General features: G+C 41.0%; 1 protein-coding gene across 25 annotated transcripts in view; it reads right to left on the bottom strand.

Annotated features, from left to right (window-relative positions):
* The window catches only part of KALRN (kalirin RhoGEF kinase), a 700,623-nt gene that overhangs the window by 268,181 nt on the left and 415,892 nt on the right, over window positions 1-16,550 (bottom strand). For all 25 annotated transcript variants that reach the window (XM_054480931.2, XM_054480928.2, XM_054480929.2 and 22 more), the window contains exons 20-23: window positions 15,067-15,182; window positions 14,457-14,579; window positions 5,985-6,167; window positions 4,615-4,733 (exon numbers count right to left, since the gene is read on the bottom strand). In XM_054480931.2, coding sequence (XP_054336906.1) covers window positions 4,615-4,733; window positions 5,985-6,167; window positions 14,457-14,579; window positions 15,067-15,182 — 541 coding nt within the window. The remainder of the gene's footprint in view (window positions 1-4,614; window positions 4,734-5,984; window positions 6,168-14,456; window positions 14,580-15,066; window positions 15,183-16,550) is intronic.

The following is a 16,550-nucleotide window of genomic DNA, read 5'->3' as shown; positions in this document are numbered from 1 at the left end:
CAGATAATAAATATCTGTGGGCAATTCGGTCTCTGTCACAACCACTCAACTTTGCTGTTGTCATGTGAAAGGAGCCATAGACAATGTGTAAAAAAAAAATAAGTGTGGCTGTGTTCCAATAAAAACATATATGGACACTAAAATTTGAATTTTATCTAATTTTCACATTATAAAATATTCTTTTGATAATTCTTCCAATTATTTAAAAATATGAGAGATAATTTTTAGTTTATAGACCATATAAAATAGTTGGCAGGTCAAATTTGGTCTATGTTTGCTGACCTCTGACCTAGATTATCCTTCTAGCTATTTCAATACTATTTCCAATGGGACTTGTTTACAGCATAAACGGATGTGTAGAAAACTGAACATGCAACCCTAAGCACAGTATAAATTAGTAATAAGTGACTGCTTCTCAGTCCCCCATAAAGAGAAGTCTCTGGTAAGCATCTTTAAAGAGAGGGTTCTCTTCCTCCTTGGGCCTCTAAATAATACAATGTGCTTAGGCAATTGTTAAACTTATGATACATGGCCTCGCTGTGGTATATTCTATATTTTTCTATTCTTTGAATTGAACTCTATTGGTAGAGTAAAAAGTGCATAAGCTTTGGAGTCAGACAGATAGGAACTGAATTAACAACCAGAGGTAGGACTTGCCTCTCCAGGTCTCAGACTCCTTACTTATAAAATAGCTGATCACACAGAATTGCTGCAAGTATTAAACAAGATCACGTAAGCAACATGCCTAGTGCATGGTAGGTGCTCAGGAAACATTCCGTGATTAAATGAGCTGTAGATTGCTATGAAATTAGGACCGAAGGGAGATCAGAAGGAACATAAACTGATGGGCTTTGAAAACTTGCCTTTGATTTTATTGCCTTAAGTTTTCTAGAATTGTTCTTTTGTTCCCATCTGCTTCCTGCAGTTTTACCTGTTTTTCCTTACAATTTCTGCTATCTCCACCCCATTTTGTTTTATTTTCCACCCATCCTTTAATCTCTTCTGGCTATTTGTTGTCACAGAAGGAACCAAGGAGGAAGATCTGGCCAGGTGTAGTCCCCTCATCCCCCTCCCAGATATGGGCTGAATTATGATCCCTCTGAAATTCATATGCTGAAGTCTTAACCTCCAATACCTCAGATTTTGGTCTTATTTGGAAACAGTATCACTGCAGTACTGGAGTAGAGTGGCCCCTGGATCTAACGACTGATGTCCTTATAAAAGGAGGAATTTTTGATACAGGCATATATTCTGGGATTATGCCACGTGAGCACGGAAACAGCCATCTACAAGCTATCAAGGAGAGAGGCCTGGAACAGACCCTCCCCTCACTGCCCTCAGAAGGAATCAACCCTGCTGACACCTTGATTTTAGGCTTCTAGTCCCGAGAGCCGTGAGACAACACATTTCTGCTCTTTAAACAACCCAATTTGTGGTACTTGGTTACAGCAGCCCCAACAAACAAATCCACTCCCCATATGAACAAGCTCTGACTTCACAGAGCAGCTTTAGTTTCTTCAGCTCCAAGGAACCTGTGGTCCTACTTCATCTTGATAAAATAAACTATATAGAGCTTCTTAATCTTAGGACACACTATTTTTTTTCTAGTAATTCCCAAACAGAGTGTCAAAATATTCTTCATAAAGTCCTCCAGAAATCTCTGGCTATGTGTTACTTTGTAACTCCAGCATAAAGGACGCAGTGTTAAGAAATGGTTTATAAGATTGGCACAGTTCATTGTTTACCCTGTCCAATGCTCTGTAATTCTTGATTAGAGTGAAATGTTGGTAGACAACTCCCTACCAAACAACCAAAGAAGAAAAATGTGTTTTGCCTACCTGGAATCAGGACTTTTCTGAAAGTGGAGCTGAGATACTTAGAGAGCAAAGCAGGAATCTAATGATAAGTTGGTTCCAGCTCGCTAAATGAATTCTGGCCCCTATTCATTCTTATTCTGAGAAAACAGAGCTCAATTTATGAAAACCTCAGCTACTTGAGATTCTTGCAAAATATTTGAATCTCAGCATCCTCTACTCTCTTCTTGCCTATTTTCCTCTGCCTCTTCTCCTCATGGGCTATTGCTGACCTAGGAGTAAACTTGGGTGGCAGCTTTACATTCTAACATCTACAATTCACTCACTGGACCAATTTCCAAGCACCTCTTTCTTCCTTTTGAAATCTGAATACCTAGAGCAAGTCAGGGGAGGGCCGATCTCATACGGGAACGCCTCCTAAAACATGCCTTATTTTCTTCTGGCCCAATGGTATATCCCTCAACTTCAAGAAATTGATGTTATAGTCCTTATTTGTTTTGTGATTTTAAATAATGTCCTGCCCTTCCCTCAAGGTTTCAATTTTTATATCCAATTATATTCCATAAGATTTTCTTTTCCTTTCTTTTTTATTTTGAGATGGAGTCTTGCTCTGTTGCCCAGGCTGGAGTGCAGTGGAGAAATTTTGGCTCTCGGCAACCTCTGCCTCCTGGGTTCAAAGGATTCTCATGCCTCAGCCTCCCGAGTAGCTGGGATTACAGGTGCACACCACCATGCCCGGCTAAGTTTTGTATTTTTTTTTTTTAGCAAAGACAGGTTTTTGCCATGTTGGCCAGGCTGGTCTTGAACTCCTGGCTTCAAGGTGATCTGCCCACCTCAGCCTCCCAAAGTTACAGGCATGAGCCACTGTGCCCTGCCTGACTATAAGCTTTTCTTGTTCAACAATTATGTTATCTTCATTATTCTCCTAGTCCCTTGATTCATACTAGAGAGTATAAAATACTTCTTGTTTTCAAGGAGTCTACAATCTAGCTACGGACACATGCTTAGGAATTGGTTGAATAAGTAAAATGGGAATTGGTACAGAAAAGAAGTAAGGAGTTCATAAAAGGACGGGCCAATGACAGTGGGGGTTGTAGATAAAGGATTTATAGAGGCATAGGATATGAGCTGGATTTTAAAGAATCAATAGGACTTACAGAGAGCAAGATAAAACCAAACAGGAAAAAAAGGAAGGGAAACGAAAGGGAAAATAACAATCAGAAAGGAGAGCATTCTTTTTTTTTTTTTTTTTGAGACAGAGTCTTGCTCTGTGTCAGCCAGGCTGGAGTACAGTGGCGCGAACTTGGCTCACTGCAACCTCTGCCTCCCAGGCTCAAGCAGTTCTCCTGTCTCAGCCTCCCAAGTAGCTAGGATTACAGGAGCGTGCTACCACGCCCAGCTAATTTTTGTATTTTTAGTAGAGACGCAGGGTTTCACCATATTGGCCAGGCCGGTCTTGAACTTTTGGCCTCAGGTAATCCAACCACCTCGGCCTCCCAAAATGCTGGGATTACAGATGTGAGCCACCGCACCCGGCCAGCAGAGTATTCTCAATTATATACAATTTATTCTTAGACCTGAGAGGAGTCAGTGAAAATGATCTGACTGAAGGGTGTGATCTGAACTAGAAAGTATTTTGAAGTAAAATTGACTTAGATGAGGCCAAAGGATAGTAGTACCTTGAGTTTTATCATTATTCCAGGGGTAGTAGCAAACCATTTACAATTTGAAGCTGGTGAGAGACATAATGGAAAGAAATCAAAGAATGTTGAAGAGTCAAAGCTAGATTAAATTCTGGCTTCATTGCTCACCATCTGTGTGGTTTGGGGAAAATTACTTAACTTTTCTGTCTTATTATATGTAAAATGGGAATAATCATAGCTGCCTGAGAGAAGTGATAGAAAGATACAAAGAGAAAATGTGTGTAAAGGCACTTTATGTAATGTTTAGGACATAAAAAGTGTAGGTGCTGGTGGCAGGAAGAGTATTGATATTAGCAATAATAAAATGTACTCCAGAAAGGTAAACCTGGCATCACTGTGCAGGTGAACTGGGCAGGGACCAGCAGCAGGAAAGCTATGGGAAGTTTTTGCAAATAATCCAGACAAAACTAGAAGGTTAGTGACACTATTGATGGGAATTAGAAAATCAGAAGGGAGAGGCTGGGCGTGGTGGCTCATGCCCATAATCCCAGCACTTTGGGAGGCTGAGGCGGGCAGATCACTTGAGGTCAGGAGTCCGAGACCAGCCTGGCCAACATGGTGAAACCCCATTTCTATTAAAAATACAAAAATTAGCTAGGCATGGTGGCACACACCTGTAATCCTAGCTACTCAGGAGGCTGATACAGGAGAATTGCTTGAATCCAGGAGGTGGAGGTTGCAGTGAGCTGAGATCATGCCACTGCATTCCAGCCTGGATGACACCATGAGACTGTCCCCAAAAATAAAAAAATAAAAAAATAAAATCAGAAGGGAGAATAAAATTTGGAGGAGAAGAAAAAATATTTGATTTGTTCCATGTTGAGTTTTGACATTGTGAAGTAAAATGTGATGATCTATGAGGAAGGTTTTGTCTAGGAAGTTACTGAAATATGAAGAGAATTCAGGTGAAGGACAGACTGGAGAGACTTCAAAGCCTTCAGAGGGAACCCATATTCTCAATGCAAACATTATATCTGTCCATCCCAATCCCTGTAGGTGGCCATGAGGACATATTAAGCTATCCAAAGGGACAAGTGGTGGTGAAAGCCCAGCATAGTCACGAGGGGCCAGCTAGCTGGGCGGAAGCCAACACGTACTCTTTCTTCCGGGCTGACTTCCGCTTCTCTTCATTGACTTCGTGGTTGGCGTCCCGCAGCTTGACCTCCCGATCCGAAAGGCTTGCTGGGATAATATCCAGCTCCAGGTCCTTATTATCCTGCACATGGAGGGATCACAAAGGTCACCTTGTGATGCTTTGGGAAAGCAACTCACTCGAGTTGAGGGAGGTGGTAAAATGGGGGAAAAAAAGATATAATGGAAAAGGATAAAAACATGAGGGATCTTACAGACTCATACCCAGAAGCACTCTTCTTCATGGGATCATTATTGTTTTTTCAAATCAGAGAGAAATAAAATGTTCAGGTCAAATGTTTAGGGTAAATATCCACAGTAAGAAAAAACAATAAACACATTTGATAATTATGTGTCTATTTCCCCAAGGTCTTTGGTCCTAATTAAATCTAAACACATCCGTAAATTAGTCTAAGACTGATTCTTAACCATTTAAAATAGATGTGAAACAAAAACACATAAAGATATAAAAACATCTTTCATTTGTCAAAAGAAAATAATCAAATCAAATATATTTATTTAAACAAGCAATTTCCCTTGGAAACAGAAAGCTAAATAACAGAACAATGACTGAACTTTCTCATTGCTCATCCCTGCTAATTTTAACCACCATTTGGTATTTATATATGATGGAACTTCCTAGATAAAAACTCACAGATTAAAGCCTGGGGGAGACATTAACTCTCTCAACTTTAGGTGGTTTGGCCACTTCACTCTCCAGGCTGCTCTGCTTCAGATCATGAGCCTATTTGAAGATTTAAGAATTAGACATCCTAGGATTAAATTGCCAGGCTGTATTAAGCTCTTAATTCACAGGTTACTAACCCCTATTATAAAGAAGAGATTAAAAGTCCATCTTCTCTGGTTCATAGCAAATTGTACCTCTGTTTGGTTGAAATGTCAAATAACCCTTGTACAAATTGCACCCCTTATTCTTGAAAGAGCACTATTATATATACTGGGGACTCTAATCATTTGCTGATTAACATAATTGGGTGGAAGATGGTACTTATGAAGCCAAGATAAAGCTTTTGGTTCTCAAAGTCAACAGTTAACTCTATATAGAGAAAAACTCTGTTCTGTAGCCATAGGCCCCACTACTGGCCAGTCGATTTTGTAATGTATAGAGTACTAATCACAGGGGACTGAAGGTCAATGGATCAGCAAGATCCACCCAGCACTCCCCACTAGAAAAGCCACACAAGGCAAGTGCTCTAGGGGTCAACAGCTCAGAAGAACTGCTCTGGAAACATGCTTTTCTTCCATGGTGATGAGAGTAGTGGTGCTCAGGGAGATGAGAAGGGAAGATGTCCCAGAGGGCAATACCCCTGCCTACCTCTGTGTTGACTCCTAGGGCTTTCTCCAGTGAGTACCGGTACTTCCCCATCCTCAGGGAGAAATCTCTGTAGTGCTTGTCCACCGTTGTCACCCATTTCCTTATCTCCGTGGCATGAATGTGGCCTTTTTCCACAAAGCTATCGGCCAGCTGAATCAGAAGCTTCACCTTCTCCTTTGTTTGCTGCCCCAAAAGATGGCCTTAAGTTACTGGATTACATTTATTCTCCTGCCCCTTCACCCTAAATCCTCTCTTCCTGTTTAGAGCAGCCATAGATACCTCATAGCTGACTACCTGGGTATGTATCCCAGCTTTGTTACTACTAACTGGGAGATCTTGAGCAAGTTATTGAAACCCTCTGTGCCTCCATTTCTTCATCTGCAAAAAGGAAATCATAATATTACAGTCATCCCTCAGTGCTGGGGTGGGGGGAAGTGGTTCCAGGGCCCTCCATGGATACCAAAATCCAGATACACAAGTTCCTTATATAACATGGTGTGGTTTTTGCTTATAACTTACCCACATCCTCAGGAACACTTCAAATCATCTCTAAATTACTTACAATACCTAATACAATGTAAATACTAAGTAAATAATTGTTATTCTGTATGGTTTAGGGAATGATGACAAGAACAAAAAAAGTCTGTATATGTTCAGTACAGGCACAACCATCCATTTGAAAAAAAACATTTTCAGTTCACGGTTGGTTGAATCCATGGATGCGACACCTGTAGACACGGAGTGCTGATCCTACTTCAGAGGGTCGGTGTATTAAATGAGTTGATAAACACAGAATGCTTAGTACAGTGGAAGACAGTAAGAAATCAGTAAGCCATAAACATTAGCCATTATTATTATTGATGTAAGAATCTCTTACATTAATATGCTTTACTAATTTACATAGTGTGTTACTGTATCTGAAAGCCATTGGAGTTTAGATGCATCCTTAGGAAGTAGATGGAGGGAAGTTATGCAGGTCTCTTTGAACCACAGATGAAAAAAATCTGAGGCTTAGAGAGGCTTAGGGCTGGTCCAACTTCATACTACCAGTAAGCAAACAGAGCCCATTTGTCTCTGCCCTTTAGTTCCTAGTTCCCCTCTTCACTGTACCAGCTCTAAATCTCATATAAGTTGGCACATGCCAAGATCTAAATAAATACAATGAGCAGATTTAAGAGTTAACTCTGTCCCTGTCACCACCAGAATCTTGTCTTTAGTTTCCATTAGAGAGCAGGAGAAAGAGGTTAATGAAGCCATCAATTACAGGACTAGGTAAAGTAGAACTCTGATGTTTACTGGATTAATTTCATTTTTAGCAAGAGTTTGTTCAATACCTACTTGGTCTATAGTACTGTGTAAAGAGCTATAGTGCAGGGCTTGGGGGTCAAACACAAGGAAAAAAAATCTTCATTTCACACAGAGTAGTTAAATAACTCAGGGCATTATGTAATTGAATGTCAAAATGGGAGAATGTAGAGTTAACACTATAGGAATTTTAAAAGGAGAAAATGAAGGTGGACAGGCATGGGTAGGGGAGGTCTCACGGAGAGGCAGTACTTAAGCTGGGTAAGTCATGGGAATGAGAGAGACACCCAACAAGCAGACTGCTGCTCATTTTTTAATCCTAAGTTTGGATTTTCAAACTCTAAAATTGCTCAGGGAAAGGAAAAAACATTTAAATACTATTCTAAGAAGAAAAATTATCTTTCGGACTGGAGGAAAGTGGGTCCAAGGTTTAAACCATGCTACAATCTAGATAACAGGGAAACTGAGGCAAAACATCACTGGAGCAACAGTAGAAAAAACAATAGAGCCCTTCTTTCTTTATTCTACTATCCTCACCCCATCTGCTCCTTCCAGGCCTATCTACAGCCCCTCCCATGAGAGACCAACCCTCCCAAGAAATGCTGGAGAAAGAGGGCGTCAGAGAGGCGAGTTGGGAGTGCTCTGCCTGTTGCACACATGGCCAGGGACCAGGGACCAGGGATCCAGCTCTCCAGTAGCTCACTCAGCACATGGAGCCTCTCCTATCTCGGGACAGTAGGCTGGTGCCTGGCACTGGAAGATAAAGGGCAAGAGCTTTGGTGTGAAGGAAAGGAGGTGGGTGTGAGGATAGCAGAAACAACTCCTCAGCCGTGAAAAGGCAGAGTAATAACAGGGGGAATTGGTTAAGATTGAATTAGCAGATTCTATTCAAAATAGAATCTACTTGATTCTATCTAAACTAGAATTATTGAACCCCTCTTTTTAATCATCTTATTCATTTATATATCTCCAGTGTCTAAGCATCCTGAGGACTTTCATCTTATTGCATGTAGGGTGTTTTTTATTTTTATTTTTTCTGAAAACAGTTTTCTTTGGTTTTCTATTTACTTAAAACAGAGACCATGTGTTTATGGAAAAGTCTTGGAAATACATATTCTCTGCTTTTGGTAAAGTGACTCCACCTATGAGAAAGGGTTTTACAGCCAGCTGGTGGCAGCAGCCATACTAGGGCAGCTCTATCAGAGAAAATTATATCCTAAAGCATCAAAATTGTGATTCAGAGTCAGCAAAGCAAATAGTTTGTGACCAAGAGTATTCTAGGTATGTGTGGGGACTAGAGGAGCAAAAAGACAGTAAAATGAGTTTAGATGCATCCTTAGGAAGTAGGTGGAGGGAAGTGTAGACATGCCCTTCCCCATGCGGCTCCACCTACCTTTGTAGCAGCCCTGTCTCCACTGCTCTCCATTCCCTACACTGCAGCCATGTTGAATGTTGCATGCCCCTCCTGCTGTGATGAGTGGTTCCTACTCATCCCCACTCTCGATTCAATGCCCTTTTTCCTCTCCTCTCCTCCCCAAAAAACAAGTGGGAAATGCCCTTCCCAGTGTTCCCACAGTATCACATACATGCTTCTATTTTAGCATACATCACATTATTTATAAGTCTCCTTCATTAGACCATGAACCCTAAAAGGTAAGTATTACATCTTATTCATTTGTATATCTCCAGTGTGTAGAAAATAGTAAGCATACCATCAATGTTGACTGAATGAATGAATGAGCAAATCTTGTGTTTGGAGGTGAGTAAAGCTAGACCAGCAAGAGTTGAAGATTTTTATTGGGAGGAAGTAGATGATAAATTTGGCCCATGAATTGGATAAGTGCACTGAGACATCAACCATGGCCATGGTCCCCACTGGGAGTATTCTGAAATGGTTTCTTATACATAGGTGATTGTGGTGGCACCACATGACCTGCTAAATGCCCAGTCACAGCTTTTGAGATCAGAGGTAAAAATTTGTCTTAGGAGGGCAGCCCATCAAGATGCAGCCAGTGACTTCTGAGGTGTCCTGGCCTAAAAGCTGTGTCTAAATAGGGGACTAGAAATAAGCTGGGTCAATTGAGGTTGTTTCCCTGAGGATTTAAACTGCACAGACAGGGATCTGGGTGATTGGTTGCAGAGTAGAAGTGAAATCACAGAAAGCAGAGAAGAAGAAGAAAAAGGAAGCTGTGGTATAGAAACGGTAGAACATTACACAGATTCTGGTCCTCTGCTCTCAGACGATGACCAGATGATGTGGCTGCTTGAGACACCCTTGGTCTTGGGTGACATTCCAGTTTTCATCTCCAGAGGTGACACTATGCCACATTTCTTGTTCTTCCCATGGGGCTGAGTCACTGAGCTTTTTCTGGGTTTCTGGGAGGTTCAGACACATAACTTCTATCTTCTTTATTTCCACACATGGCCATACATATCTTTTCTCGTTCAACCTAAGCCCATTTGAAACTCAAATCTTTCCTCCAAAGACAGTAACTTATATAAACTAATAAAATGGGGTCAGACTGCAGCAGTTGTTGGATGAAAAGTTCAGAAGTATGGACATGATCTTGTGGCCAAAAGGGAAACTTTGGGTACCATAATTCATCCGGGCCTGGAGATCTAGACCTGAGAGCTCACTTATCTTGGGCTTCATGTGTCCCCTAATTTATGTTTTGCCTCTCCATTTTGAATTCTAGTTATCTGCTGGAAAAGACAGAGGTTCAAAAGAGGGGTTCAGTAATTCTATTTTTTTCTATCTCTCCCTCTCTCTTTCCCTCCCCACTTTCTCTTTTCCTCCTTCCCTTTCTTCTTATCTTTGGTTATGATCTTCCTCTAATCAGTGAACCTCACTCTGAGTAAATTTTTTTTAAAGCCCTTTTGACTTTAGCACATTTTACAAGACTTTAAGATTTTGCCTTCTTGATAGTAATCTTATAATCTCATAATTTTCCATATTTGCCTTTCATTATTGATATTCCTTATAATGAGATAATAATAAGGAATATTGATATTCCTTATCAATGTTTTTGCAGACACAAATTTACTGAGCTCCTTGTACAGGAGAATAGGTTTCTTGAAATACATCTTCTGATTTATTCAGCAGGGGATTGTTTGTTATTATACATAAAAGAACCAAAATTTTCAAAACTTTCCATCATATATGAACTATATTCCTCTTCAGAGTTTCAGAAAGACCAGGCGCGGTGGCTCACGTCTGTAATCCCAGCACTTTGGGAGGCAAAGGCAGGTGGATCACCTAAGGTCAGGAGTTCAAGACCAGCCTGGCCAACATGGTGAAACCCTGTCTCTACTAAAAATACAAAAATCAGCCAGACCTGGTGGCAAGCACCTGTAATCTCAGCTACATGGGATGCTGAAGCAGGAGAATCACTTGAACCTAGGAGGTGGAGGTTGCAGTGAGCTGAGATCACATGACTGCACTCCAGCCTAGGCGACAAGAGTGAAACTCCATCTCAAAAAAAAAAAAAAAAAAAGAGTCTCAGAAATAGAATCATGCCTATCTTTTATCTGAACTGTTTAGATTCTACCTCTCTCGGTCTAAAGTACCATCTGACAACCCCAGTGTTCCCTTTCCTTGCTATCTGAATCTCAGGAAAACATAGTTTAGTTCAGCTAAGTCTCCAGTTGCTTTCATTACTGCTTAATTTTCTTTTGTCAAGATGAATTAAGTCCAGTTTATTTCAAGGCTTCTTTCATTTTCAGAGATGAAATTACCAGCTTAAAAAAGTATGTTCTTAACATTATTAGTCATTGGAAAATGCAAATCAAAGCCCACAATGAATACCACTCCACACCCTCTAGGATGGCTATATAAGAAGACACAGTAACAAGTGTTGGTGAGGATGTGGAGAAATTGGAACCCTCACAAATTGCTAGTGAGAGTACAAAATGGTATACCTACTTTGAAAAATAGTTTAGCAGTTCCTCAAAAAGTTAAACATAGTAGAACTCCATATAACCCAACCATTCCACTCCCAGGTATGCACATAAGGGAACTGAAACATCTGTTCACGCCAAAACTTGAATACAAAGGTTTATAGCAGCATTATTCATAACAGCCAAAAGCCAGAAACAACCGAAATGTCCATCAACTGATGAATAGTAAACAAAAAGTGGTATATCAATGAAATGGCATGCTATTTAGCAATAAATAGGAAAAAAGGATTGATACATGCGAATAGCATGGATGAATCCTGAAAGCATTAGGCTAGGGGAAGTAAGCCAGTCACAGAAGATCTCATATTGTATGATTCCATTTATGTGAAATGCCCAAACAGGCAAACCCATAGAGACTGAAAGCAGATGAGTAGTTGCCAGGGGTTGAGGAGAGTAGGGAATGCAGAGTGACTGCTAATAGGCATGTGGTTTCTTTCTAGGGTAATGAAAATGTTCTGGAACGAAACAGTGGCAATGTTTGCACAACTTTGTGAATATAGTAAAAACCATGGAATTTGTAAAAAATGAAAAACAAAATAATCTTTAAAAAGTTTTGCTTTTAGAAGAAATGGAGTTCTTTCAAATGTCATGATGACTAAGCTTCCCCATCGCTGTGTGCCTTGACCCCTTATACATTTTGAAACCCATAATAGGAAAATGCCATTTCTATTCTTTTAATGGACTGTCTATAGGCCTACCACAACATGAAAATGATGTTTTCCTTTTTTCCTCATTCAAACTTTTTATTTCATTTTTATTCTTATATTTCTAAGCTTTTACATAGAAAGTATCTTTCTATATCCAATGGTTCTTCTACTTGGTCTGTTCCTTTGGACCAAAGTATTATTAAATTCAATGTACTCCATTGCCCTATTCAACCATAAGGGCCACCATATGTATTCTCTTGTGGCTAAAGGTCAGTTTGGTTTCCATTTCAAATTCATTTTATTGGTTATAAAGATTATAATCAAAGACAGCTGATTAGAAGAGGTTTACCTCTGGAAAGTGGGATTAGGGTGGGGCAGGAGGCTGCTGCCTCTAATCAGAAGCTCCTCAACTGGGTTTGTTATCCTGTAGATATTCTAATATGAATAACCCTGAGATTTGGAACATGATATTTACGTCGGGAGGGACAGAGAACATAGACAGCCAAAGTAGAAGATTCATATTAAATATAAATGAGGAGGGGGTGAATCTACTCAAACTTCCTTTTTTCTTTATGGTCTTGAATGGTTGTAGCCTCTTTTGAATGTGTAAAATGCAGTTAGGTAACCTAGGGAACTCAGGATGAATAGTGTGGTTCTTGTCTTTAAGTATCCTGTTGGCTTATATAGGCGATAACATTGCATAGATTACTGGAGGAGAGATGGTCTGTGCCAGGTGAAGGGTTATACACACAAAGGCCATAGTGCAGGGATGAGCTGGATCATATCCTGGTATGTGGGAAGGATCATAGAGGAGGAGGCTCTAGAGTGGAAAGGAGGGGCTCCTCTTAAAAAGTACAAACTAGAGGGAAGGGAAGGGTATTCCAGGCAGAGAAATGTATGAAAAAGGCACATAGACAAAAAAGTATATGATGTATCTCTCAGAGGCTAAGAGAATACATCCATTCAGCTGGAGCATAAACCCTGCATAAAATAATAACTGAAGATAAAACTGGGGAGGTAGGGTGGCACAGCTGTAGAGTTGTGGAGCATTATCCTAAAGGCATTGGAAAATCATTAAAGTTCTTGATCCGGGTGGTTATGTGACCAAAGTAGCATTTTAAAGATGAATAGCAATAAAGGACAGGGTGGATTGGAAGGAAGGAAAGGCCAAAGGCATGCAATCAAATTAGGAAGCTACTACAGCTTAGGGTAGTAGCTATGTGAATGAAAAAGAGGAGAAATATACGAAGACAGTTACAAAGGTAGGATGAATAAGATTGACTGAATAATTCTTCACATTTCCACTTTGATTATGGAAAGATTTTGATCCTATGAAGTTCTGGGTATCTGCTGTGATCCACCCTATGCAGATAGGAACACCAATGGATCTCATACTATTCAGCCTGTTAATGGCTCATTATCAGCCCTATTTGGAGAAGGGCAGATAAAGCCAACTTGTTAATTCACAAGCCATTTTAATTTGGATTTGAATAGGGTTCTGTGCATCTGCCACCTTCTTTTTGCTGTTTGCTTTTACTGGTATTGAAATGAGTCTCTTATCTGTGCTCATAGCTTTTTGCATTAGACAAAAAGGCCCAAAGCTCACAAGGATGCAGGGAGAGGCTCCCCAATATTGAGAGTTCATAGGAAAAGATTCATAGAGTGGATAACCACTTCTGAAATATCAGCTCAGGAATGAGGCTAAGGGCCTAATTTTGTCACACCAAACCAGAGGAACATTCCTTATAGTGTCAGAGGGATCTCCGGATAGGATGTTTCCCACCTTGACCCCAACAAGAGCATCTCTCAACCTGGGAAGAGCGTATGTTATGTGTGGAAGTGATGCCAACAAAGGCTTCTATGTGGCAAGGAGCCCCGTGTGAGAGATGAGGACGTTACAAAGAGGAACTTGAGACAGATCAGATTTTCATTCAAACCCAAGCATCCTCAGATCAAATCCTGGCTGTGAAAACAGATGAAAATCAGGTTTCCTTCTATTATAGCATTCCCCACAATCTTGGTATGAATTGGTATGTACATCCTTGCACATTTTGCTCCCCAGAGACCCAGCCTAGCTCATGAGCAGGTTTGAGCCCAGATGGAGATAGCTCAGAAAAGGAGAAATTCACCTGTTTTGTGTACCCATATATAGTCACTGCCCCTTCTAAGACGGTGGACTTCCCAAGCCACTCAAATTGCAAGAATATGTGGATATCTGCAGTGTTCACATGCACATGTGACATTTTTACATGAATACACCCTTTTCCCTGATTTGGTCTGAAAGAATACAGCAGATTCCAGAACCTGGAGCATGAAGATGAGTATCTGGAAGCACAGTATATAGCAGTTGACTTCCTGCATACAGCTGCTCTATCCAGCAGCTGCAATTCTTTGGGTATTCAGGTTTCTAGAGACAATCCTTTAGGACATTTACATGCTTCCCCTCTTGCCACTGTAGCCAGGTATTTTTGCTTACAGAAGCTGGCTTTGCTTCCATAATGTGAAATTGGCCAGAATGGAGAGTTCTGGGTGGATTTGGGGGAGGCTCTGGGATGTTTCCTACCTTGGCAGGCACCCTGAATTCCCCATATTCTTTCAGCAGTTCCTGAGTCTCCTCTGTGGTCTCTCCAGTGGAGGTATGTGTTGAGAGGTAAAATTCACCTGTTTCTTGGATCCAGTCAAGCGCCTGTGGGAGGAAACAACTCATCCAGTCCCCCAAAAGGCAGCTGTCAGTAGGAAAACATGCCATACTACAATGACGGTTATTGTTGGGACAACTTAATGGACCCAGGAAACACTGACAATTTGATTGGTATGTAGCTCTGGAGTTGTTTTTTTATGAATGAGCCCTCCCTTGCTTTGGAACATTTACCAGCAAAGAGAGGGTCTCCCCCAGTAGACTGAGGACTCTTCTAGGCCAGGCCCAATATCATCCATGAATTAGGGGCATAGTGGGTGACCTAGCATTTCCTCACATCTCCTGGTACCAAACTCAAAACAGAGAGCTTGGTAAATGCTGAATTGCTGACAGGTGACAACCTGCTTTCTTTCTTCTTTATTCCCCACTCCCATCCCCAATTTGCTGCTGTGGCCCTCTTCTGGACTAAGCCTTGGTGATGGGCCTCTGTACGCTCCCCAGAACTGAGATAGCGCCAGGGAAAGCTTTGGACAACCTGCTTAGCGCTGCGCTCGAACACCACATATTGCTGGCACTGGTCTAACCGCCGCTTCTTCAAGGTCCAGAAATGCAGCACGCGATTCTCCCTCTGCAGGAGCTCACTCAGGATGGCTGTGGGCAGAAGAGATGCATGATGGTCACAAGGGGCTCTGAGCAAATCCAACCAACCCCTTCAGCCCCATGGCCCAGGTGCCAGGTGACCATGACCGTGATTTCAAGCATCCCCACGAGACTAATCCAGCATCAGAAGAAAGGGAGCAAAAGCTGGATACAGAAAGGATTTCCTAGAAAGGAGCAAGGTCGAGGAGTCTAGCGGGAGAGCCCATTACGAGAGTTCCATCAACTAAGGTGGGAAGAATATAACACCAGTGACTTACAAATGACCCCGATTCTCTTTATAGCAAAATTAGTCCTTGGTTCTAAGAAATCTTAGGAAGCAACTAATTCAATTGGCCCCCAGAGTCTAATGAGCATGGGTGGACCTTGACAGGAATCTCAGTCATTCTTAAGGACTCATTAGAAGAGAGGCAGGAGATTTACAGTGGAATGAGGGCTGGTGTCACTGGCTTGACAACCCACATCATGAGCCATGTTCTTGGACCTGCACAAGAGGTTGTGCACACAGCACTTTAACGGCACAGCCTCAATTTAAACACTTCTAAATAGTGGTCATAGGGAAGCTGTGTTGGAATTATGTCTTCATGTTGTCTCTGGGCCCATGTTGTTTTGGATGTGATCATAAGAAAAGCTAAAAGTGATGTTAAATGAGTGTATATACAAGGCATATAGCAAAGCAAGTGAGCCATGGTTAGGTATTCAGTCCATGCTATTTCCCTCTCTAAATTTTCTGTTGGTTCAGGAATAGCTGGGTACATGGATAGATGTCTTAAGCATTTTAAATAGTATGTTCTATGCTGGAAGCAATCAAATTTATTTTATTATGTCTTCCTCCTGCTTCCTGTTGCCATATTAGATATTAACAAAATATACAATAATAACCATATGAATAATATTTATCACATACTCAGTATGTGGAAGACACTCATTTTTATAATACCCCATAATGCATGCACCACTATTATCTCCATTATACAGATGAGAAAACTGAGGTTTAGAGAAAGCTTTTGAGAAAGCAGAGGGAAGGTAACTAGCTCAGGGTTGTTCAGATAGGAAAGGGCAGAGGTCAGATTCGGGCCACATCTGACTTCAGAGCCTGAGTTGTTAGTCACCTTGGTCTCCCATATTACTAAGCCTATAAAGTACAACTTTCTATGCTTTATGAAGATGGCACAACCCAAAGTGAAGTGCTTGCACTGAGAAGTTTTTGTTGATTTTATGTGCTTTTCATACTCCTTCATTCTCACCTCCCCAGCCAAGTTTGGCTTTCTGAGGACAGAATCTGTTCTTTATCTTTTAGGCTAAGTGCTTTGTTTCCTTCTCTCTCTTTCTTTCTCTTTTTCTTTCTTTTTTTTTTTTTTT

The sequence above is a fragment of the Pongo pygmaeus genome, chromosome 2 (genome assembly GCF_028885625.2).
Source record: "Pongo pygmaeus isolate AG05252 chromosome 2, NHGRI_mPonPyg2-v2.0_pri, whole genome shotgun sequence".
Lineage (NCBI taxonomy): Eukaryota > Metazoa > Chordata > Mammalia > Primates > Hominidae > Pongo > Pongo pygmaeus.
Note: the sequence above shows the minus strand (reverse complement) of the source record. Positions and strands in the feature narration are given on the sequence as shown.